At 42.3% G+C, this 26,870-nt stretch overlaps 1 protein-coding gene across 2 annotated transcripts in view; it reads left to right on the top strand.

The window, feature by feature from the left end:
* ATP10A (ATPase phospholipid transporting 10A (putative)) overlaps positions 1-26,870 on the top strand; it is a 160,625-nt gene that overhangs the window by 37,000 nt on the left and 96,755 nt on the right. For both annotated transcript variants that reach the window (XM_073353092.2, XM_073353084.2), the window contains exon 2: positions 24,968-25,172. In XM_073353092.2, coding sequence (XP_073209193.2) covers positions 24,968-25,172 — 205 coding nt within the window. The remainder of the gene's footprint in view (positions 1-24,967; positions 25,173-26,870) is intronic.

Raw genomic sequence — 26,870 nt, 5'->3', positions numbered from 1 at the left:
ACTATAGCATTACATTTGTTATTGAATACATGCAATAAAACATACAGGATGTGCAATATAGCCACGTTAATATTCTTGTGTGTGGCCTGTCTTGTAACATTCTCACTTCTTTTGAATATATAAACTTGTAGTCTGAATGTTACATTCACCTAAATTGCTGTAATATACTGGGACTCATATTTCTAGGGCAGCACATCAGTGAATCTAAATGCTGTGAGTGCCCAATGGAACAGGGGCTGACAGTCCAGAGATGGTTGGGGGGGGCGGTGTTGGAGTGTTCCTATTGCTAACCAATAGAGACACAGCTGTGCCTGCACTCTCTGCTGGTGCTGCCTGCAGCTGGTAGAGTTGGGGAGCTGACCACCAGCAGACACACACGCACACGACTCTTCCTTGTGCTCGGGGCAGGTGGTAGCAAGACGCCACACAATCCTGGGAACATCCAGGAAGCCTCACACCTAGTGGCTCATAAAGTCCAATCTCTTTTTTTTAAATGAATGTTATTAGAATAATATAAATGGAGTGCAGTTAAAGAGGCCAAATGTATCCCTAGGTCCAATAGTGTTTAAGGGATCATAATTAAGGAGCAAGAGACTGGGGGAGAAAATGGATCTACACGGCCTTCCTTTGCAAACTTCAGTGAAAGGGGCAGGGCTGGGAGTTACCATGAGTAGCTTGTATTACTCAGCTCTGCAGAGACTATGCAGCTCATGGGCAGCCTTGGGTAGGAGGCAGTCGTAGCAGCCTCTAGAGATGCTTATGCCAACAGCTGTTTCAGCCCCTGCAGAAGCCCAGAATCTAAGTGATACAAAGGAGGCATAAAGGAACCCTTGTGGGCCCACCATCCTCCTCGGCTGTTTTCTGTGCTGTGCCTTTTAAGAGTGACTCTTTAAAAGTGACTTTTAGTAAACGGGTGTGAGGGAGGGAAAGGAACATTTTAAAACTTTTTATTTTTAAATGTAAAGGATAAGCACGTGTATAGTAGAATTTTATACACTTATATTGCATTACTGCTCAAACCGTGTATACAAAATGTCAGTGTTACAATTCTTGGGTCAAATTCCTCCCTAGTATAACACAGCAGCAAAGTCAGTAGAGTTGGGTCCCTGTGCATCATTGCTAAAATTAGCCCATTATCTTTAACATTGAAAACAACTCCTGGGGTTAGCTGAGTTCTATATGTTGCAGTGCAGGGAGTATTTGGGAATGGGTGTGTGTGGGTGTAAATTTGGCTCTAAATACGTAAATTCATATTACAATAATCTTTCCCTGCCTATGAAATACAGAGGTTCAAGTCACTTTGTTCCCTCCCTCCCTTTTCCCATCCTCAAAAAGAAATAAGAATTACAGGGCAGCTCAGTTCCCTGCCTTCCTTATCTCGTCCTGTTACAAGAGCAGCAGCACTTGGGCTAATCTCTTCCTTTCCTTCCGGTGTCCTGTAAAAGATGGAGACAGCAACAACCTAGCCCCACTCAGCTCACTTGACTGGGAAAAACTTCTCACCCTGAGTGCATGCATTTTTCATGCTCTGGTAAAACTACTTTGTTCCAGACTGACATAGTGAAAAATTGAAGTCTGGAAAGCTGCCTATTTATGAATAAGGGATCGAGGGCTAAAATAAATGCATTCCTCAATTGATCACAGCCTCTTCTCTTCCATTAAAGTAATCAAACTAAATACTGTTTCAGTGCTTTAAAAGCTGCATCTCACTTAAAGTGCTGGAGGCAGCAACACAGATAGCCACATTCACCCAGAAGGCTTTGTGTTTATCAGCGGGTATATATTTAATCGTATTCCATATACTATGACTGAAATCAGGAATTCATGGTAGCACATGACTAGTGAGTAGGCATGTTGTAATCTCTATGCCTTGTCACCCATTTTGGCTGAAGCTGATCATACACCATTTTCAAAGAAATACACAATGGAGATAAAAGTCAACAGACAAGAGGGAGTTAATGCTGAGGAATAAATATACCTGTTGCACTAAAGCCAAAATAATTTGGCAGAGAACAGGATCAAGAGACTCTCAAATTGCAAGTATTTTGTTTATAGTGTGGCCTAGTGGGTAGGACACTGAACTACAAACTCAGGAGATCTGGGTTTTGTTTCTGGCTCTGTCACTGGCCAGATGGTGACCTCACACAAGTCACTTCATCTCTCTCTGACTCAGCTTCACCATTTATAAAATGGGGTTATTGATAATTATCTCCTTTTTTAAAGTGTTTTCAGATCTACAGATGGAAAGCACTATATGAGTGCTACATATCATTATTATTTATTATTTGTTTATTATTACTCTGAGTGTCATGGGATATGCAAAAGTGGCAATGTTTTAAATCAAATGGCTGTTCCTAAATAAAAAAAAAAAATAACAGCAGCTAATCATAAGGCCTACATTCCAGGGGTGAAATCCTGGCCCCGGTGAAATCAATAATAAAATTCCCTTGATTCTAATATGACTTTAATCCTCAGTTTCTCCTGGAGAATCTAAAATGTTAATATTTAACCATATATTAAAAAGAAACATTTTGAAGGGTTGATTTATATTCAGGTCAAATATTAAGTCCTAATCTTCTGCACCTAAATCTTATTCCGTGCTTTTTCTGCATGCCGGATTGCAGTATTTTATTCAGGTGTTTTTCTGATGATACTATTTCCTAAAAAAATATGATGACATGTTGTGGCATGTCTAATATTGGCCAGGTAGAGGACAGAAGCTTATGGTCCTACCTACTGGAAAAAAGTCTTCAATGGAAAAACTTACCTCACTGTTGGTTGGGTTGTTGGGGAGGAACTGAGGAACAGGGAAACCCTGCTGCCATGATGATTAAGGTCAAGTAACTCTCTCACTGTTTACATTCCTCTGTCTCTGTTATGTCACATTAGAAATATAGGTTTAATATTTTGTTTCTGATCATTTTCACACAGTAACTTCTTCATTGAAATCCAGTATGTGTTTTGTACATAACCTGTGTCAGATTCTGCTCTCTGTTAAATGGGTACAATTCTATTAACAGAGCAAAATATGGATCCTTTTTAACCCTCACCCTCACTATCTGTGGGATCTACTTCTCTAAGTGCTTGTCTTCACTACTGGGGTAAGTCAACCTAAGTTACACGTAGCTGGAGTCGACTTAGCTTAGGTCGACTTACCCCGGTGTCTTCACTGTGCTGCGTCAATGGGAGATACTCTCTGGTTGACTTACCTTACTCTTCTCAGGGAGCTGGAGTACCGGAGTCGACCGGAGAGCACTCTGCCATCAATTTAGCAGGTTTTCACCTGCTGCATCAATTGCAGCAGCATCGATCTCCCCAGTAGTGAAGACAAGCCCTAAGTCAGATGACACTCTGATAATCCAATCACCAAATGTCTGTTTGATGCATGATTTTATTTTCTACAGATTCTAGCCTAAGTCCCCAAAATAATTATCTTTGATAACTGACCTACTGAACGTATTAAAAAAAAACCACAGTCTCCTTAAACCTAGAAGGTAGCAAAGGGTCTATCTATCGCAGCATGCACACTGATCATTGTATTGTCATACCATTCCAGCATCCTTTGCGTGGAACTTAGAACCTTCCATGAGGTCTGTGTGCCAGATAGAGATGAGTTTTGCTTCATTTTCTTTCTGTTAGCCCTTTTTGTTTTCTATTTCTGCTTGATTTGCAGCTAATTGGAATGTGCTTGCTCCAAAGAGAGGCTTGGTGCTGTTCAAGACACAGATCTGGAAAGTGGCTTGGGCAGCAGTAAGTAAAGTCCAGGGTAGCTACCTTTTAGAGGTGCCAGACATGAAGATGTGGCTGCAGTTGGCCTGTGCAAGTGGCTGAGCAGTCCTGGAGGCCAAAATCAGTTTAGGTGTAGTCACCTTATGGGTAAGGACCGTAAAATGTCTTCCCAGGCTCTCCCGATGCCCAGAGAGCAAAGATCTCTACCAGTGCTGCTGGCACCACGTGTGTCGCAGGATACGGCAAGGGCTCCCTGTGAGGGCAAGCCAGCTATAAAGGCCTCCCAGAGGGCAGGCGAACAATGCCCGCCTCAGGAGATGAGACAACGTTCTTTGTCTCCACAACCCAGGTCTCCGTCTTCTCTGGAACATCTTAGGTCACCGGCACTGCGATCACGGTCTCTGCCCTCTTGATGTAGGTCGCCTAGAGGGAGGCATAGGTCAGTGTATCATCAAGGGCTGCAAGAAGAAGGGATAGATACATGAGTTTTAGTCATCACCATCCTTCTTCCTCCTGCTCGCCTGCGCATCCTGGCCCAGCAAAGCATCATGGGGACCAGAAGCGCTCATTTTGAGGGTGTGCTCAAGAGTGACGCCCCAGTCAACTTCCTGGATCTGCCTCATCCTTTCCTCAACCATCTTCATCCCTACCATTCAGCCTGGTCATGGGTCACCTCAGACAATTGGGTGCTAGTGATTGTATCTCGGGGCTACACCCTGCAATTCTTGGCTGCCCTGCTTCCCTTCCTCATCCCTTTCAGGGACTCTTCTCACAAGCAACTCCTTATTCAAAAGGTCATAAACCTCTTGCAGCAGGGGGCAGTGGAGGAGATCCCTTGGGACATGAGGGGAAAAGGGTTCTACTCCCATTATTTTCTGATCCCGAAAGCAAAAGGGGGCCTAAGACTCATTCTGGACCTGCGGCACCTCAACAAATCTCTTAAGAATTTTGTTTCACATGGCCTCCTTGGCTTCCATCATTCCCTCCCTAGATCTGGGAGACTAGTACACTGCCCTCAATCTAAAGGACGCTTATTTCCATATCTCCATCTTCCAAGATCACAGATAATTCCTCCGTTTTATACTGGCAGACACCTTTTCCAGTTCATGGTGCTATCCTTTGATCTCTCATTTGCCCCGAGTGTGTTCACAAAATGTATGGTGCCAGTGACCACTGAGGTGTTGAGGGGTTCAGGTCTACCTGTATCTTGACAATTGGCTCATCAAAGGCAGAGCTCGGGAACAGGTACAGTGCAGCCTCAATTTGCTACTCCCACCTGCTGCGGCCTGGGCCTGTTGGTAAACAAAAAAAAATTGACCTTAAGACCGGTGCAACAAATAGAGTTCATTGGAGCAGTTCTTAACTCCACATGAGCCAGAGCCTTCCTTCCGGGGGTGCTTTTTCAGGCCATGTCAGGCCTGATATTCTATGGGAAAAATTACCCGCTCACCACTTCTTGCATCTGCCTGTGATTGTTAGGCCACATGGCTGGCTGTACGTACATGGTCTGGCATGCCTGCCTCCATTTCCAACCACTGCAAGCGTGGCTGGCGTTAGTTTACATCCCCAACAGGCATGATCTAGACCGGGTAGTCAGGGTGCTGGTCCACATCCTGTCTTCCCTGGATTGGTAGTTGAGCCCTGAGCTGGTGTTGGAGGGAGTTCCCTTCGCAGCCCTATCTCCATCTCTGACCCTGGTTTCCGATGCCTCAGACCTGGGCTGGAGAGCCCACCTGGGCAAACTCAGCATGAAGGTCGCTGGTCATGGAACAATCTATCCCTCCACATAAATGTCAGGAAACTCACCTCATTCCTATCCCACCTGAAGGGCATGGTGGTGCAGGTGCTGATGGACAATACTGCTGAGATGTATTACATCAACAGGCTGGGCAGAGCCAGGTCATTGGCCTTTGCCAAGAAGCTCTCCACCTTTGGGACTTCTGTTGCAGCATGCCATCCATCTGGTAGCTGCGCATCTGCCTGGGGCAGGAATGTGTTAGCAGATCACCTCAGCAGGATCTTCTCTTCTCGCCATGAGTGGTTGTTCCATCTGGAGGCAGTCAAGGTGATCTTCCAGAGATGGGGGACTCCCCAGGTGGACTTGTTTGTATCCCGTCAGAACAGGAAATGCCACACGTTCTGCTTGATCCAGGGAATGGACAGGGGCTCCCTCTCGGATGCCTTTTTGCTCCCATAGTTAGGAGCTCTGATTTATGCCTTCCCACCAGTGCTGTTGATCCACAGAGTCCTCATGAAGATCAAACAGGACAGGGTGAAGGTGATCCTAATAGCCCCTGCATGGCCTCGACAGCACTGATTCAGCACGCTGCTGGACCTTTCAGTGGCTTCCCCACTGCAGCTGTCTCTCTGGCAGGATCTGCTGTCCCAGAACAATGGCAGTCTTCTGCACCTGAGCCTGCTGGCGCCTCACCTGACTGCATGGCTTCTGCATGGTTAAATGCAGAGGAATAGGAATGCTTGGCCCGTGTCCAACAGGTCTTGTTGGGAGCAGAAATCCTTCCATCAGAGTGACCTACCTGGCCAAGTGGAAAAGGTTCATGTGCTGGACCTCAGATGGAGGTACTGGGCTGAACTGGCCTCATTGCAGGAGATCCTGGACTACCTTCTGCACCTCAAGCTCTAGGGGTTGTCCCTGTCTTCAGTCAAAGTCCACTTGGCTGCTCTTTTGGCCTTCCACCCTCTGATCCAGGGCAGGTTGGTCTTTGCTCACAACATGACAGTCCAGTTTTTGAAAGGTCTGGAGCATCTCTACCTGCACGTCCAGGATCCCGTCCCTCCCTGCGACCTGAATCTCATGCTGTCACAGCTCATGTGTCCCCGCTTCAAGCCTCTGGTTTCCTGCTCTCTCCTTCGTCTCTCCTGGAATGTTTCATTCCTGGTTGCAATAAAAGCTGCTTTCAGGGTCTCTGAGATCTGGCCACTTACTTCGGAGCTGCCCTATACAGTGTTCTATAAGGACAAAGTCCAGCTGTGGCTGCATCTAGCATTCCTGCCCAAGGTAGTTTCACAGTTTCATAATGGCCAGGACATATACTTACCTGTCTTCTTTCCAAAACCTCATAAAATGGAAAAGGAGCACAAGTTGCACGCTCTGGACATCAGGAGGGCACTTGCCTTCTGCATCGACAGAACTAAGCTGTTTTGCAAGTCAACGCAGTTGTTCGTTGCAGTGGCAGACAGGATGAAAGGTCGCCCAGTGTCAGCTCAGAGGATTTCATCCTGGATCACGGCCTGCATCCGTTACTGCTATGAGCTGGTAAAAGTGCCTCCACTGACGACCATGACTGCCCACTCGACTAGGGCGCAGGCTTCGGGGGTGGCCTGCCTGGCCCAGGTGCTGATTCAGGATATCTGCAGGGCCACTACCTGGTCATCTGTCCACATGTTACAACTCATCATGCAAGCCCAAGACAATGCTGGCTTCAGGATAGCAGTGTTGCCAACCGCATGACCATGAACTCCGAGCTCACCTCCGGGGATACTGCTTGTGAGTCACCTAGAATGGAATCAACATGAGCAAGCACTCAAAGAAGAAAAATGGGTTACCTACCTTTTGTAACTTGTTCTTCCAGATGTGTTGCTCATGTCCATCCTATTACCCACCCTCCTGACCCTCTGTCAGAGTTGCCGGCAAAAAGGAACTGAGAGGGCGTAGAGCTGGAGGTGCCTACTATACCGACGCGTGAGCACAGCACTCAAAAGGGCACCACAGCCGACCCTACATATACTGCTAAGGCAAAAATCTCCAACTGTCACACACGGGGCACGTGCACACCTAGAATGGAATGGACATGAGCAACACATTTCGAAGAACAACAATTATAAAAGGTAGGTATCCATTTTTTCTTCTTTAGCATAATTAATTAAAATATGCACTGACAGAATTGTTTGAAGTGTCTTTTGGCTCACTTTCTCTTTTCAGTTCTTGGACCACTGAGTAACAGAATACAAATTTCTCATATTCTTGTAACTTGGTAATTATGGAAGCTTTTTTCTTACTTTTAACTTTAATTTGAGGAGAATTTTATTCAATCCTCCTTCCAAATGCAGGAAGAAATTATCCCCAATTTGATTCTAATTTTAAACAACTTCCAGGTTCATTACAAAATCAATATTCTAACTCCAAATGGTTAGAATAGTCCAGCTTTTTTAAGCATTGTCCTAGATACATCAGAACACCAGCAACACAACAAGAGTACTAGTTTTTACTAATAATGACTTCTAATATAACTTTGCAATTGCCACACTTTTGCTTTTTACAACACTTCTAGATTTACTATAGTTCTGTACACGAAAATTTCTAAATTTTGTCAGCATAAAGATCTTTTCATCTGTATATGAACTTATTCAACTACGCAAAAATCTACTTTATTACCAAAAAAACCTTTGTTTGATCACTTTAAAAATTAACAGAAAGGTCATAAAATGTGATTTGGCCTTAGAGTTTTTCTGTTCCGTGGATGGCTAAAATATTGGTTGTTTACTTTTTTCATTTTATGAATTAGGAAGTTAATTTATTCCTTTGCCTATTGCTAAGGGATTAATTAATTGTTCTGAGGAAACCATTTAGTTTGCTCAAAGCTAGAAATAAACATTTCCAAAACATGTTTGGAGATGTTGATTTTAGAGACTCTCAGGTTAATGCTCCCACTTTGCTGGGACCATGACTCTATAGAAAGGAGATGCTGCCTGAATGGACACAAAAAAAACTCATTGTAGCATCCTATGTAGAGTTCTGTGTCGCTTGTTAGGAGATTAATTGAAACATTTGTTTTGATACTAAATATATTCTGAGAGCTTTTGGCATGTTACCTCTTATTTCAAGCTTTGTTAGTGTTTTAGTTTAATACAGGCTTATTCAAAATGTTAAATACAAATCTAGATGAAATGTGAGGGAGGAAAAGTCTGGAATGAAAGGAGACATTAAAAAGCCTTTGTTTATTCCTTCTCTTACAACCATATATTCCTCTTGCAGGTCACAAGATAACATTCATATAGTTAGAAATATCTAAGCAAAGGATGCACAAAAAGAATAATAAAACTGTTTAAAGCATCCCATAGCTCCATTGTGGGGCAAACGAGTTAGGAGGGACAGAGCACTGAGGAGAGTTACACGGGGTACAAGTACAAGGAAGAGGAAAGGAGGAGGAGTATGAGTACGGACAAGAGTAGTAAGAACACAGAGTTGATTAATGGCCAAGAGTCCACAGAGAGCAACAAGTGTCAAGGAAGTCAAAGGCAAAGATAGTGCCCCTCTTTAAAAAAGGAAAGAAGGAGAATCCAGGGAACTACAGATTGCTCAGCCTCACCTCAGTCCGTGGAAAAATCATGGAGCAGGTCCTCAAAGAATCTGAAGCATTTGGAGGAGAGGAAGGTGATCAGGAACAGTCAACATGGATTCACCAAGGGCAAGTCATGCCTGACCAACCTGATTGCCTTCTATGATGAGATAACTGGCTCTGTGGATACGCGGAAAGTGGTGGATGTGATATACCTTGACTTGAGCAAAGCTTTTAATACAGGCTCTCACAGTATTCTTGCCAACAAGTTAAAGAAGTATGGATTGCATGAATGGACTATAAGGTGGATAGAAATCTGGCTAGATCATCGGTCTCAATGGGTAGTGATCAATGGCTCAATGTCTAGTTGGCAGCTGGTATCAAGTGGAGTGCCCCAGGGGTCAGTCCTGTGGCCGGTTTTGTTCAACATCTTCATTCTGGATGATGAGATGGATTGCACCCTCAGCAAGACTGTAGATGACACTAACCTGGGGGGAGAGGTAGATAAACATGCAGGTAGGGATAGGGTCCAGCGTGACCTAGACAAATTGGAGGATTGGACCAAAAGAAATCTGAGGAGGTTCAACAAGGACAAGTGCAGAGTCCTGCACTTAGGACGGAAGAATCCCACGTACTGCTACAGGCTGGGGACTGACTGGCTAAGCAGCAGTTCTGCAGAAAAGGACCTGGGGATTAAAGTGGATGAGAAGCTGGATATGCATCAACAATGTGCCCTTGTTGCCAAGAAGGCTAACGGCATATTGGGCTGCATTAGTAGGAGCATTGCCAGCAGATCGAGGGAAGTGATTATTCCCCTCTATTTGGCACTGGTGAGGCCACATCTGGAGTATTGCACCACAGAAAGGATGTGGACAAATTGGAGAGAGTTCAGCAGAGGGCAATGAAAATGATGAGGGGACTGGGGCACATGACTTATGGGGAGAGGCTGAAGGAACTGGGCTTGTTTAGTCTGCAGAAGAGAAGATTGAGGAGGGATTTGATAGCAGCCTTCACCTACCTGAAGGGGGTTCCAAAGAGAATGGAGCTTGGTTGTTCTCAGTGGTGGCAGATGACAGAACAAGGAGCAGTGTTCTCAAGTTGCAGTGTGGGAGGTCTAGGTTGGATATTAGGAAACACTATTTCACTAGGAGGGTGGTGAAGCACTGGAATGGATTACCTAGGGAGGTGGTGGAATCTCCATCCTTAGAGGTTTTTAAGGCCTGGCTTGACAAAGCCCTGGGCTGGGATGATTTAGTTGGTGCTGGTCCTGCTTTGAGTAGGGGGTTGGACTAGATGACCTCCTGAGGTCTCTTCCAACCCTAATCTTCTAGGATTCTATGAAGTCATCCATTAACTTCAACAGGAGACCAAAAGTTCTGATTCGGAGAAATTCAGCCTCTGATGTGAGCAGGGATTTAGAATAGGCAAGCCAGTTAGCTGCAAAGGGTCACTGCTGCTGTAGCTCAGCCTATGCCGGGGTTTCTGGGGACTTCTAAGCGTCAATACAACATTAAGGAATTTCGTTCCGTGGTCTCTGTTTTGCAGCTCTGTTTTTGAGCCCTACTGCGTAATTGTAGGAGAGAGCTCAGATGTAGCTCACTCCTGAACCGTCACAATAGGCAAGTGTTGTATATATAAATGCTGCATTTAAGAAACTGGGTCTTTCATTTTAATAACACAGTGGGATCAACTGTGAACCAGAGGGAGAAGAGCATCCTTTGTATGGGCACTATATCCCCTCCCATGCATTGTGGGTGGAGACTTGGATCAGCTGCACTGACCAAGCACGCCAGGGGATGTCATCTGCACCATGTATATGGCTGACACAGATTACTGCCTCTGCACTTTCATTCAGCCCTGAAGCTAGAGGGAAACAGTGACCAAACTGCAACACTCACAGTCTGGTTCCCAGTCTGCTCTTGAGGGAGCACAGCAACTGAGGCTAGGGACTGCGTCCCTAGGAATTGTGGCAAAGCCACAGCCAAGTCCAATTGTATTATAATTAGAAATGAGCGTGGATGATTAGCTTGCTTATGTGGAGGATCCAGAAAGCAGTTTTCTGTTTATTTTGGAGGAGTTGTCAATTAACAAAAATGGTAAGTGTTTTGTGGTCACGCAATGTATTTTGAGATGTCCATGGCAGCACCAGTCCCACCTCTGTGACTAACGTTTTGTCATTGTTTCCACTGTTAACTTTCTCCTTACTCTGCTGTTCAAAATTAAAAATGGCTTTGGACAGAAAGTTCTCAAACAAGGTCTTGGACAAGTAGCAGCTTTTTTTACAATCTTAAAACAAAAAATGATTTAAGACGGCTTTCTGTAAAACACAAACAGTCTTGTCTTTTATACAAAAAAAAAAAATTCAGATCCAAATCCAAAATGTGGGCTAGCACATTTCTTTGTGTTATTAATTTTTTAATTGTTTAGAAAAATATTGAAATATTTTGTTTGAAGTCATGCAGTATGTATATGGAATTTTAGCATGCTGACCCGGGGCTCATGCATAGTAGCTGGATTAGCACAGGAGGTCGGAGATTCTCAAAGGTTTTCATGGTGTAGATTGCATCTTATTAGACAGTCTAGTGAAGTGCTTCTCTTCTCCCCTATGCTTTTTATTTACAAAGTCCACCTCCTCTGCTACTGATGGAATAAAGTCCTCAAGGAGACTACAGCAAATGTTCACATGGAAAAGTAACATTAGTAAAGTATTTATTTTTTCATTTATTTAATTGTATTTAGGGTTGTCAGGTGTCAGCTTTTCTACCAGAACTCCAGTCAAGGATCAGGACCCAGTTATGGTAGGTGCTGTACTAATACAGAGGAAAAAAGATGGCCCTTGCCCAAAGGTCTTACAGTCTAAGAGTATGATGAGAGACAACTGGTAGATACAACAACACACAAACAGAACACAAGATAACAATTGGATAAGTGATAGGCAGTGGTCACAACACAATAACAGCCTTGCTTTTTCTTAAATGCAGTTTAAGAACTAATTTGGTGTAGCAGAAAGGGAACCACTGGCTTCAACTGCAGGGGGTGGGGATGACATTCAACATTGAAGAGAAATGAAAATGATTTCAGCAGCAGCATTTATATGGGTTGTAAGGGGTCAATATACATATTTGTACTCTTTTACTATCAGTTAACTAGACAATATGTTGTTTTAGACCAAAAGATAGCCTTCCATATCTAATAATAATCCATAATCTTTCTTATCAGTCAGACAGTCATGACCTGCACCTTTGCAAAAGCATCCTGGTTGCCATATATACAAGAATCTTATTCTTATGACTTCCTGAATCTGGATCGCATAGGTCATTCTACAACATCCTCTATAATCTTTTAAGTTCATTTGCCTATCCAGTGTGACTATTCACTGGCTTGAAGTTGGGTGCATACTTAATCATCTTGCTGAATCACTTGGTTTTCAGATCTATTAATGGAGCTTACTGAATAAAAACCAGAACTAATTCATGAATGTTTTTGAGATTTGTGAGAGGAAAATGTGTAAATAATTTACCTAACTAATTATTTGACCAGACCGTGCATAGACCTGGCTGAATAATGGGGGGAAAGTATTCACAAATATTATTCAATTCATGGGAGGGAAAATATTGAAAAAAGACATCAATCATGACTGTTATTTGGCCAGCTCTATTTTTAAGAATATACAACCTCTTTGAACAAATGCAAGTCTTCAAATGAACTTAAAAGATTTCCATCACACTGGAGTTCAAGTTAAGGCCTAGTCTGCTGCCAACTACAATGAAGAACAGGATTTTTGCAAGTTCCAGTGCTATTTACCAGGGCTTTGGAGCGGAGCCCGGAGCTGGAGCGTGGAGCAGCTCCGGAGCAGTGGAGCTGCAGGTTTTTGCCTGGAGCTGGAGCGAAGCCGGAGCACAGCTCCAAAGCCCTGCTATTTCCTGCTCCTTCTAGTCTTGTGGCTGTGAAAATGCTAGAAATAGAAGTGCATGTTTCAAATCAGAGTCTCCCCAGGGATTTAAACTTACAGTCTTCTCATAGAAATGTTCATAGAATCATAGAATATAAGGGTTGGAAGGGACCTCAGGAGGTCATCTAGTCCAACCCCCTGCTCAAAGCAGGACTAATCCCCAACTAAATCATCCCAGCCAGGGCTTTGTCAAGTCTGACCTTAAAAACCTCTAAGGTAACCCATTCCAGTGCTTCACCACCCTCCTAGTGAAAAAGTTTTTCTTAATATCCAACCTAGACCTCCCCCACTGCAACTTGAAACCATTACTCCTCATTCTGTCATCTGCTACCACTGAGAACAGTCTAGATCCATCCTCTTTGGAACCCCCCTTCAGGTAGTTGAAAGCAGCTATCAAATCCCCCTCATTCTTCTCTTCTGCAGACTAAATAATCCCAGTTCCCTCAGCCTCTCCTCATAAATCATGTGCTCTAGCCCCCTAATCATTTTTGTTGCCCTCCGCTGATGTTACTGGATCTAAATAGAAAATGTTAGGCAATTCTCCTGACTTTCTAAAGTGCACCAGTGGGTTGCATGCTAAATGGCCTGTGTAGATCCTGCTGGCACAACTAAAAGTCCCGTAGTGCATGTTAATCTAGCATCGTTTGAAACAGAACTACCTTAAAGTTCACTATGGAATTTTTAGTTCATGCCAGCAGGATCTACACAGACCAGTTAGTGCACAACACAGTGGTGTGCTTTACAAACCACACCCCTCTGGTATGCATTGCTACTCCATGTAGACAAGACCAAAGACATTCTGGACAAAGACTATTCAGAGTCCTGAAGAAGAGGTTCATGGCCTTTCACCAGAAAAGGTAGGGGACAGAGAGCCTGAACTACATGTGTAGAGCAATGGTATGAAATGTTTTCATTGCCCTGCCTTACTTAGGAGAGGGGCTACAGTGTATCATGCCATCTGAAACTTTTTGTGGCATTCACTTTCAGCACCGGGATACTGTACATTGCAGTAGATGATCCTGAAGTTTACTAATGCATGGCCAACACCCACCAGGGCCAACACCCAACAGGGCATGACACTAAATCCTAGCCAGTCGAATTTCCTCAATCAATTTTTACATTTGCCCCACCTTACTATATGGTATCTATTGGGCATGCCTTTGAGCACCAATGTGACACCTAGCCACAATGAAAGCATACAGTAGATATTTTTTCTTCACAATCTGTCTTATTGTTGGGAGAAGGATGTTCATTTCTATTTGCAGCAATAAATTGAGAAGTGTAAAACATTCTATTGCTTAAAACAATAAACCCTAAACATACGTTGAGGTGATTTTATTATCCAACTATAATGTTTCCTGTAACTTAAAAAAATACTCTGAGTGGAAAATCAGTAGTTGGAAGCTAGTGGGGTTTTTTTATTCTGTTTATGTCAGATCTCATTAAGTGTTCTGCTTTTACATTTAATCTTGTTATCTCAACACTAAGTTTCTTGGCTGAAAAATCATTTATTCCGGATTTCAAATGTTTCATTACAGTGAACAATTGTAAGATTGCTTTCAGCACAGAAGATAGCACTCTGCCAAAAAAAAAAAAAAAAAAGTCAGCATTTGCCTCAGATTCTAAAACCTGAGCTGCTGACATGCCAGGGGGCTTAGGGTTTTTCAGAGCAAGTGAACTCAGATTGATTTGTAACAAGAAAGATAGAAGCTTTGAAATTCATTACAAGGCACATTTATGCCTTATTATTCTTACACACTCCTTGTCCTTTTGAGAAGTTTAACATCTTTTATGTACCTACCCAATTGCTACTTGATAGTAAATTCTTGGAGGATGATGAACAAGGGAAAAAATGTTAAGGACTCTCTGTATAATATTAAAGATAAGGAATCCATTTAGAAACTTCTGTCATGGAAGGGTTCTGCCCTTTTTATGCCCTTAATTTTCTCAAGAGAAGTATATTTTCTTCATCTGTTTTATCTAATTAGTATCAGATTCAGATTCTGTTTGTGAATCTTACCCTAGAAACAGATGTTATGGAACAGAGACATATTCTGGACATCCTGTAACCAGCTTTGGTTCTAGTTTCTACTACATGTTTTTCCTTAATTCTGCCAGAGCACCGTAATCTTACCTAAATGGTTTTCAGCATGTGTCTGTACCTATTTAGCTTGTTCTTAAGTAATAAACACATTAGGGTAAGGGATAGCTTTGACTTCTTTAACTGTTTTAAACCTGTCGTATTCCCACCATTTTCTAATGATGACTGATATTGCTTGTCTTCTGCGGTATTGTCTTACCTTATATATCTGGCACCTTCTCTTTTACTTGTTAGGTAACAATATAGCTTCTACCGCAACAATTTTTTAAAAAAATAAAAAGAATATCTTGAATGTTGTCACCAGTTTTGCATTTGTACCCAAATTAATTTAAATGGATTTTAAGGATTTTTATGGCAGAGTTGGACCAAATATTTTTAGTCCTGACCCACATCATTTGATGTCATCCTGAGAGGGAATGGGTGAAGGAATTGGTTAGTATCCAGAACTGATCCAAGTGGTGTCTTGGTGGGTTTTTGTTTGTTTGTTTGTTTTGTTTCCCCCCTTTATCCTGTCCTTTAGGGACTGGTTTTCTACCTCCTAAAACATCTGACCTCCTTTAAAGTGAAGGCAATTGTTGCTTTCAGAAACTAGCCAGCAGGTGATCTTGGAATGGGGTGGTGTGGAATTAATTTGAGTGTTAAGGATCTGCACAAGACTTTGCAGACCACATAAAGGCTGCATAGGGGGATGCTTCGTGCTTGTGTCTGTGACGGGGTGGGCTAGGCCCAGAGGCCCCAGCTGGAGGCCTCAGGGTCCAGCTGGAGGCCTCAGGGTCCTACTGTACCCTATCCCAGAAAGGAGCAGTAGAGAAGTCATCCCAGCTGCCTAGAGTGGCTGTAGGAGGAAGTAGCCAATCAGAGAGGCTGCAGGGAGCAGCCAATCAGGGCCCAGCTGGGCCATATAAAAGAAGCTGCAGTGCTAGAGTCAGTCAGTTGCTGTCTGGAGCTGGAGGGTGAGGACTGTGTTCCTAGCTGGTGGAAGGAGCAGCAGCAGGACCATGGACAGATCAGTTGCTGGTGGGGCCCAGGGGAGCAAGAGAGAGCTCCTGACTGACTGACTGCTGGGACTGAGTACAAGACTTCAGTCCTACAGTAAGGATAAAGCATTTGAGAAGGTGCTGGGGCCATGGGGAAGTGGCCAAATGGATAAAAGTGCAGTTTAGTTAAAGGGATGCAGTGGGCAGCTACTATTTGTAGGGTTCCTGGTCTGGGACTTGGAGTAGTGGGTGGTCCTGGGTCCCTCCCACCAGCCTCTAGTGAAGTTGCCAGACTATTGAACTGGGACACACACCTGGAAGAGGAACTGAACTGTTTAATGGTCTAGCTGGGGCCAGAAAAGCTCAGTAAGGGTGAAGAGTCTCCAGGGAGGAAGCCCTGGGAGCACGGCCCCATATCAGGGTGAGGGACTATTTGAAGGCTAACCCAGAAGGGGCTGTGGGACTGAATAAGGAGATAGCCCGGGGGGTTGGGGAGAGCTTCAGGAAGACAGTGTCTCCAGGGAGGAAGCCCTATCGCCCCATACCAGGGCCAGGACTATTTTGAGTAAGCCCAGGGAGAGCTTCATAGATACCAATGGAAGGGTATTGACATAGACCCCTTCCAGCATAAACAGTCCACGGGGGTACCTGTTTTGTTTCACATACAGACTGTGTGCGTCTCGGCCAGAGGGCTGAGTTGTTGAAAACCCACCTGAGAAACCACCTACAGGGATCACCACAGACTAACTGACCAGGGGGCACTTGCAAGAAGTGGGTGGCACCCTGTTACAGCGTTTGACTGAGAGTAGCTTCACTGGGGGGGGGAAAGTGTTCTCAATTCAGGTTAGCTAACTCATTTTAAAATAACAGAGAAGACATGGAAACCCAGGTTGGCAGTTCAAGCCTATAGGGGAGCCTGGAGTTGAACTAGAGTTGCCACCCCAGATTAGAACTTGAGTTGCCTTCTCTTTACTGCCATTCTAACCTGAGCTAGCTAACTCACATTAGCTAACCCGAGTTAACCCTTTTTTCTTGCAATGAACCACACCCTGTGTGGCCATGCCGAGGGCTTCCTCTCTGGAGACACAGAGGTGCCTGCACTTTGTTGAAGATACCTTTTCACAGGCCTACCCAGGTCAACATGGACTCCGCATTGGAAGTGGGTTAAGGCTGAGGGCTCCATCAAGTGCCACGCAGGTGCTAACATCCTCAGTGACTGCTGGAGGGCAGTGCCCGGAGCAGGGAGGGAGGGGCTGTGGAGTGGCGGGGGGGGGCAACCAGGGCCAGGCAACTGGAGGGGAACCAGGCAGTGGGGAGGGCCAGCTACACTGACTCCTGGGGAGGGGGCAACAGTGGGGCACCTCTTTCTACAGCAGGAAGGCTCAACGCCAGGTTGGCCCCCATCTCCTCCCCACCCCAGGACTTTCTGGGCCACTGCACAGCACCCTGCCCTCCGATTTTTTTTTTGCATAACACCCTCCCCATCCTCCTCCCTCAGGCCATGGTGCTGTGTTGCCAGGACGGGGATGATCTTCGCTCCTGCTCCCCCAGGAACCAGGAGAGCAGAGGCTTGTGCATGGCTGCAAAGTGGCCAGGAGTTCAGGGCGGTAACAAAGGGACCAGGAGACAAGCGGCTGAGCTGCCCAGGCCGTGATTAGCACAGCTGCAACCCCAAGTGAATAGCACCAGCAACTTCTGGGTCTGCTTCAATACACCAGGCAGATGATACATGAGGGAACCTGAATTGGGAAACCTGGACTCAGGGGTATTGTGGCTGGGGAGAGAGTGGGCGACTTCTCTGGACACAAAGGCATGTTTGATTCTGATTTTAATTGCACTTCATCTCTGGACATTGCATTTTTCCCTCTTTTCTTTCTTTCTTGCTCGCTCATACAATTCCTTGGAGAGACATCCTAGTTGTTATCAAGTACTTTTTTAAAAATGTTGCTATAAATCAGGGGTAGGCAACCTATGGTACGTGTGCTAAAGGCAGCATGTGAGCTGATTTTCAGTGGCACTCACACTGCCTGGGTCCTGGCCACCGGTCCAGGGAGCTCTGCATTTTAATTTAATTTTTAAATGAATCTTCTTAAACATTTTAAAAACCTTATTTACTTTACATACAACAATAGTTTAGTTATATATTAAAGACTTATAGAAAGAGACCTTCTAAAAACATTAAAATGTATTACTGGCATGCAAAACCTTAAATTAGAGTGAATAAATGAAGAGGAGGCACACTGCTTCTGAAAAGTTGCTGACCCTTGCTCTAAATCAATCAATTCACTCTATCAGGAATTCGGCTGCAATATAGTCTAAAAAAGAAATGATTAATCAACTGTTGCTTCTCCAAAAAAACAGCAGTTATTTTCTGTGTAGGTTTTAGTGGCACAAGTCTGTGCTTTTTAAAACTCATGTAATTAGGTTTTTTTAAATAAAAAAAAGATGAATTAAAAGAAACTGAAGATGCCCTTTGCTGTGTAGTTACACATTTCCACTTGGAAACTAATTAAGGGCTACCTGTAGACAATCTTCAAGAATCTAGATAAACAACTTGCACATCCAAAGAAAGTGGTTTCTTACAAGTTTTTGCAGGGAAAGCCTGATCTTTGTGGGTATTTATGTTGTTTGATTTTGACTCTGTAAACTTTGCTCAAAACACTTCCTAAATAAAGGGGTTTGGTATTAATCTATTTGGGTCCTTCATTATATGCTAACTTCTGCTCCTGTTGCAAAAACTCCCATGAACTTTGATGTACTGAATAAGTTGGCAAATATTGACCATCAGTTCAATATGTAGAAATAGCAACTGACTGAAATAATGTAACAGTCAATACTGCCGTTCTATAAGCTCCATGTAGTTTCACAATCCACTGGTCTTAGAATCAGGTAACTTTCTCCTTTTGAATATAAATGGACTATGTATTTTTTAATATGAGGAGAACATTTTAACGGAGTATGTACTGCTGTTAGTACTGGAGTAATGTCCTTTCAATAATGTGTGTGTGTAACTCACTTTAAAGAAGACTAATAGGGATTCTAATTTTCAGATAGCTGAGACCTGTTAGAAAAGCATGCTATGAAACTTGTACATAAAGATTTGGATTTTGTTTGCAGACTTCACGTTAATAGAATACTGTATACAAATACTTCACTGCACAATTATACTCCAGATTTGTTTTCCAAATGACAGATTTAACAGTTGATGTTGCCCGACAGCAGGTGGACTGAATTTTATTTTTTGAACTTGAAAGCGACAATCCAGGTTTAAATATGCTGCTTATTGTAGATTTTTTGATTTATTCACCTCTAGGTCCAAATTCTGCCATTGTTAGTTAAGCAAAACTCCCGCTGGCCTTTCTGCTCAAGTGAGGAGCACAGACTTTGGCCCTTGTTTAAAATGCTGCCTTACCATTAATGAAAAAAAACAGGTGGGTTAAACTACACTATATAATATGTAAGGGTGATTTATATCTAGGTTTTTTGTTTCTACCAGGGTGGATTTGATTTAAATCAAATTGATTTAAATTATGATTTAAATCACTAGTCAGGAAGACTTGATTTAATCATGGATTTCTGCATAAAAGTGCATTCTTCTTGGTGGTTATAACCTTAATATATATTCTTCACAACTCAGAGATAGATGTAGGTTTCATTTTTAGAAGTTTTAAACAGTGATTTATTTTGAAAACTTTTCAGATTAGTTTTACAGCTATATCAGAAAATGAATGATTGTTTGATTTGATTTACCAAAGGTAACTGAAGCAGATAGTTCACCTCCCAATGACTTCATAAATATCTCCAATTCAACAGGTTAATCATTAATATTTGGAGGATTTTCTTGCTATGCTGTATTAGGAGGAGAACATCACCAGACAGATAGTTAAAAATTTTTAACTAAAACTACAACGTTATGTATTCTGGATTTTTTTCCCTTTAACAGCAAACATATAATATTTTAACAAAACAAGCATATGTCCCTCGCTTCTCACATTTATCTCCAGACTTCTTCTCCTTGTCCAGCTCTATTCTAGTCATTGATTTTTTTCTATCCACCTTGGTTTCTACCGGTGGGACACATCCTCACATTACCTCGACAGTGTTGCACATAAGAAAAACCATTCTGCATATGGACAGAAAAAAATGCGAGTGAACATTGCTCAGGACCCCTCACAACAACTGATGAGGTGGCTTTGTGTCCACTGGTCCAGCTCATTGTCTGGAATAGTTGCCAATGGGGAACGCAAATGGGAAGGGACTCTACAAAAGTCCCATGCCTTGGCCCTGGCAAAGACTTCATTCCACTACCTTAGAGCTGGAATATTCAGGTTTGTGCAAATGGAATGGATTTTAGCCTGGGAGAATTACAGTTGTTGAGGCAAATTTTTAACTTAAAAATTCCTACCTAACATTGCTTGTAACGGTTCCTAAGGATGTGAAAAAACATGGAGAATTCTTCCTAAATTTTGAATAGGTCTGCAATTATAGTGTCTGTCTTCTAAAGAACTACCTTGTCTTGCCTAAACATCTGAGATCCTTCAAAAGGGAGAAACAAAATTATTTTTGGTAAGGGCTAGAAAGACATTGGTACTTCTGTTCTTAAACCTTTAACAGTGGAATGGTATAGTTTGAAAAACTAAAACACACCTTTACAAAAACCAATCAAATATTGTGATTTTACCTAAGTTTAAATCTAGGGACAAAAACTTTAACAGTCATCTGTACCTTTTACCTTTTGCCTAAGACTTTTTGTTATAACCATTCCCAAGATCTGGCACAAACCCCGGAGCAATCAGTGTAATACAAGTATTTAGATATCAGTTACGATAACTTCTGTTGTACACAAGTTTGAAAGTATGTTGCAGGCCTCCCATGGCTGTTTAAATGCTTTCAGGAGATACTTTGGAATAATTGCACTTAATTGTTGCAGATAAATATTATTCTTTTAAGTTATGCCCATAGCTTTCAGGGCTAAATTTGCTGCTGGTGTAACCCTGTTGAAACCAATAGAATTGGGCTAGCAGACTTTAGCCCTATGTCACAAGGCTTAAACCAATGTTTGCAGTTAAAGGCCTGCTCAAAAATGTGGAATTGCTGGCTTGCTTTGTATCAGTTTATGCTTCAGAAGAAAGCTGGAGTGAAAAGATTTCCGTCACTGCTGTTTGTATCCCTAGCCAGCAGATTCAGTTTGCTCAGAGTAAATTTGTCAGTGGAAATTAGAATTGGGGGGGGAGGGGGAGGGAGAATGGCTTTTTATCTATGCATTTGATGAGGGGGAAGACTCTCCACTACACTTTAAAATATTTGGGTACAAATATTGGAAACTAGTTCACCCATAATGCATCCGTTTAACTATCAAGTAACAGCATTTGTTCTGTACCATAGCCTGGCAGTAGTACATCATAATGCCTAGATTCTGAGGCATTTATCTACACCTCCAGGTTTATAGGCTAAAGGAAAATTATACTTCCCTAGAATTATTGGAGCATGTCAAAAATAGTGGCTAAACAAGAGCCATCTGACATTTGTCAAAGGCTTTGTGAAAGCTTAAACAAAGTTCCTCACAAGAGGCTGTTAAAGTCAGGGGTGACAGGCATAAGTATTGTCATGGATTAGAAACTGGCTATGAGATAAGAACACATCAGGAATGTGCAAACAGATTTCAATGTGGCAGAAGGTTACATGGGAGGTCACAGAAGGGTGGCCAAAGATCTATTTTAGCACAGTTAATTTAATGTATTCAGTGAGCTGGGAAATAGTGAAAAACGAGGTGGCAAAATTTGCAGATGATGCACAATTTGGACTATTCACTAGAGAAGATGTGGGGGCACTTCAGAGGCTCCTATCCATTTCACAAATGGGCAGTACAATGGCAAAAAAATCATGGTTGGCAAATACACATAAGAAGGAATAATAACTATACTTCCACCTAACTGTGTTCTAAATTAACGGTAACTGCTCAGGAAAAAGGTTTGGGCATCATTGTGAACAATTCAGTCAAAATAGACGTTCAACGTGAAGCAGTAATTTTTTTTTATTTTAAAGGTGGAATGTATAAAAATGAATGGAAGACAATGCCAACATATTATAATGCCACTTTGTATAAATCTATGGTACACCCTCACCTGGAATACTGTGTTCTCAGAGGCATGGGAAGATTTTCATATAAAAGAGGGATTGAACTGGGGCTCTCAGAATGACTGGAGCTATGAGTAGACCATATATGTTAGAGAGACAAGGTGGGTGAGGTGATATCTGTTATTGAACCAACTTCTGTTGGTGAAAAAGACAAGTTTTTGAGCTACACCGAGCTCTTCAGGTCTGGGAAAGGTACTCAGAGTATCACAGCTAAATACAAGGTGTCAGAGGTAGGAACTAGATGTCATGGACCTGATATGGCAGTTCCTCTGTTCCTAATTAAGGGGGAGCTACTCTGTTGCAAACACTTACAGTACATCCAACCTTAATGAGACATTTGGCATTCTAGTCCAAGATCTCCACCCTTCCTGTGGCAGATAGTATACAGGTGTGATAGTTGCCAAGTGTGTGGGAGATTAAGAAATGCTCGAAGTGCAATGCTTTTTAAACAATAAAAATTAATTAAAAGTTGTTAGGCACTATAGCCTGCGGGACTGTTGTCTGATTTTTAGTCTGGTAACACTTATATAGCACCACTCATTACAAATGCATTTGAACTTCATTCACTTCTACAGTTAAATTAAAAAAGATTAAGAGTAGCAGTCACATGTGAAAGTGTTTTGAGTTACTGCTTGCATAGCTAACAAACCTTTCAGATCTGTGATCCAGTGATTTGTACTACATCCCTGCACTCTTGGTTTCAAAGCAATTCATACTCATTAGTAGGAAAAGTTAAATGCTAGTTTCAGACTGATTGTGGAGGGAATGCTGAATATGTCTACAGCCAATGTGAAAATTATCTGCCCTTGTTAAGCTATCATGTTTTACACTTAGAGCTCTTACTCTTCTGTAGCGATCTTTAGTTAAAAAGGGGGTAAAACCATAATTTTCATTATTCCTTTTATAAACTGGTCATAGGGAAGGGACAGCTAAGAAAGATACATCCCTGCCCCATTACCTGACATTTTATTGTTCGATGTATATGCTAAATAAGTACATAGATGCTGTATAACTCTGACACCAATGGAGTCAAAACAAGGACGAACTAGGTACGTAGGTCCAGATTTTTAAAAGTATTTAGGTGTCACTGTGCTTGGGATTGAGGAGCCTAAATTTCATTTTAAAAAGGGATGGCACCTAATGCTTAAATCCCTTTTGAAAATGAATTTTAGGCTCCTGGACCAGTTAGATGTTGCAATCCTGAGTGCAGCGATACCTTTAAAAAATCTGGGTCATAATCCTTAACAGTAATTCTGAAAGTTAGCAGGTCTTCTGTGTTTTGATCTAGTTAAGTCTATTCAGGATCTTCATATGCAAAACATATTTTAAGGAATACATTTAAAGTACATAAAATGGCAACGTTTTTTTCCCTTTCATAATCCTGTTCTGTTGGCATAGATGGTGTCAAGGAAGAATAATGGCAGTGTCAATTGCAATGTAACAACAATGGCAAACATCTAGGATAGGGTGCAGTGTTATTTCATTAATTGTTATGTTCTGGTAGTTTAGGAAAGTGTCAAAAGTAGCTATTTCCCATTTGCAGAGGTGTTTTGCAAAGTTAATATTTTGGCTGTTTTTAAAAATTTCAAAGCATTTTATTTTAACTAGAGCTAGTTAAGCAGGCACTTGTTCCTTTTTCCCCCTGCTCTTAACAAAAAAAAAGTTACCAATTAACTCATTTTAAAAAAAAATAGAGAGCTTGAATGAGCAGATCTAGATTAATAACATATATGTTAATGTTTCAACTAGATAAATCTTTGAAGTGACAAAGAAATTTGGCTGCAAAATAGAAGGTTTACAATGGCTGGGCAGAGAGACTATTAACTGTACAACAGATGCCACTATAGTTAATGTGCCACTATAAAAGGGCACTTTAAGGAAACAAGAATGTCCTCTGCCCACACTATATTTGTGGCTGCGTTTTTCAGCAGAGATACCGTGGTGACTCTAGCTTAGTGGGTTTGGGCTGTGAATTTTTGGCTCTTGGGTCTGTGTTTCACATGCAGCACCACACAAGTTCATCCTTATAAGTCATAGCCGTTGTTAGTAGTCAGTGGGGAGAGGAAAAACACTGGTATGCTGGATTTCTTTAACAGTATTTCCCAAAGATGTGAGTGACTTTTTATAGGTTTGCATTACAATGTGTGCAAATATTCTCATTACTTCTTTTGAAGGCTAGACTGGGCTGATACAGGGAGGCCCATAGCTGTGGTGCCTCAGGAACAGTGCAAGGAAGGGATTGTGCCTCAGAGAGGCCTGTCCAATTCCTTTCCTGTCCTACCCTCACCCCGGAGGTGGGGTACAAATCTATTACTGGCCTTCATCAATAGCAGGTAACTAACCCCCACCCCTGCACTGGTTAAGCTGAACTGATTCGTGCACTGTGATGGAGGAGGAGCCACGGCCAACCCATCTGTCAAGGGTAGGAGTAATGGGTGTACAGAACCCATTTACCCCAATGTACTCATGCCCAGGAGGTAGGTAGGCCATTTAGAAACTGAAAGGAAGGTGACTTGTTCTCTTTTCTGCCACCACCAAACCACACAGCCTAGCCTGTGATCTAGTTCTTAATAATTGTTATCCAGTCACATGACCTATTCATCACCATTTTTGTGGCCATCTAATTTTTCTAAAGAGGGAGAATTTGAGAACACCTTGGTGATTTCTCATGAATACTCTGTGGTCCAGCCTAAAATCCATACAGACTAGACTGAGACATCCCTACCTGGTCAGTGTTTTGATGTGTTTCCTGTACATGTCTCTTTGTCAGGAATGAAAAGAAATATATGAACAGATATTGGAAAGAAGTAGAAGTTGGCGACTTTGTTCAGCTTCGTTGTAATGAAATCATACCTGCTGACATATTGCTGCTCTCTTCAAGTGACCCCGATGGGCTGTGTCATATAGAAACTGCTAACCTGGATGGGGAGACCAATTTAAAACAAAGACAGGTAGTGAGGAGATTCTTAGAGTTGGTAAGTCAACATCTTTCATTTTTATTTAAGATAATGGTTTGTTTAAACTCAGTAAGTGTTTCACCAATCCAGAACCACACCAATCAACCTTTCTTCTTCTAGCAGGACTGGTGCTCCACTGCAATTACAATTAAACTGCTAGTATATGCCAACGGTTACCTCAGATACCGTTATGCAGTTATTGGCACATTCTTTCTCTGTATTTGAAAAAGGAGATGTTTGGTAATTGTGTGGGGCAGGCAAATGTTACTTTTTTTTATGACTTCTATTGTATTTTGGTTTTTATCACATTTTTAACTGTTCTTTCTGTAGATAGTTTTCAACATAGAAAAGAACAGCTGTTTTTCATGTCTGTGGGCCAAATCACTTTCAGTTGGAAATTCTACCTAAAAATCCATGTCCCAGTATGTCCCTCAAGCTTTAAAGGTACAGCATGCATGTGTTTTTAATGGTGTATTTTCAGCCAGCAAGAGCATGAGCTACAAAAGTTGCCTCACTGCTCCCTTGTTGTCATTCATCTCTCCACGACAACATTGTGCATGCAAATAAACAAACCCAGGAGGTCAGAAATAGGAGATGCTTTGTATGAAATGTCTGGAAAACTAGCTTGAGTTTTACTTAATCTAGCAACCGTAATCTAGCAACTGTATTAATCATATGTAACACAGTGATAATAGCACTTCTATTTCTCACGGGGGTGCTGTGATTGTGAGATGCTCCAATACTGCAGTAATGGGGCCCATGTAAGTGCCAAATATAGATTGAAGTCAATGACAAAACTGCCATTTATTTCAATGAAAGCCCCCCGCAAAAGTCAAATATTGAAAGAGCGCTCCAAAGAAAACAGCACATGATCACCTCCTCCTAGAATAACTCAGAAAGCGCTAAATATGCAAGTCCTGGTTTCCGTGTCAATTAAGTTGTCAGCAGCGTGCATACCTGAAATTTCAAAGTCTAGGGCAACTGCAGCATCCTGTAATTCCCTCAGCAATATGCTAGCAGTCCTTATTAAAGTACTGGCCAAACCCACTGGCATGTGACATCACTATATGTGTCTCACTAATATGAGAAAAGTCTTTAAAACCTTTGAAAAACTTGCCCTGGTGAGTGTCGAACAGTGATATGTCAGGCAGTTCCTCTGAGTCACTTTTTAGACAACCAAACGACAGGGAAGATTGGGGTGGGTTCTAGGGTGACAAGATGTCTCAATTTTATAGGGACAGTCCTGATATTTGGGTCATTTTCTGATATAGGCTCCTATTACCCCTCCCCACCCCCTGTCCCTATTTTTCACATTTGCTGTCTGGTCATCCTAGTGGGTTCTTGTCATAAATATAAAGGGAAGGGTAAACCCCTTTAAAATCCCTCCTGGCCAGGGGAAAGCTCCTCTGACCTGTAAGGGGTTAAGAAGCTAAAGGTAACCTCACTGGCACCTGACCAAAATGACCAATGAGGAGACAAGATACTTTCAAAAGCTGGGAGGAGGGAGAGAAACAAAGGGTCCGTGTGTCTGTCTATAGTCTGTCTATATGCTGGTTTCTGCAGGGGATAGACCAGGAATGGAGTCTTAAAACTTTTAGTAAGTAATCTAGCTAGGTATGTGTTAGATTATGATTTCTTTAAATGGCTGAGAAAAGAACTGTGCTGAATAGAATAACTATTTCTGTCTGTATATCTTTTTTGTAACTTAAGGTTTTG

This window comes from Lepidochelys kempii, chromosome 1, assembly GCF_965140285.1.
Source record: "Lepidochelys kempii isolate rLepKem1 chromosome 1, rLepKem1.hap1, whole genome shotgun sequence".
Classification (NCBI taxonomy): domain Eukaryota; kingdom Metazoa; phylum Chordata; order Testudines; family Cheloniidae; genus Lepidochelys; species Lepidochelys kempii.
Note: the sequence above shows the minus strand (reverse complement) of the source record. Positions and strands in the feature narration are given on the sequence as shown.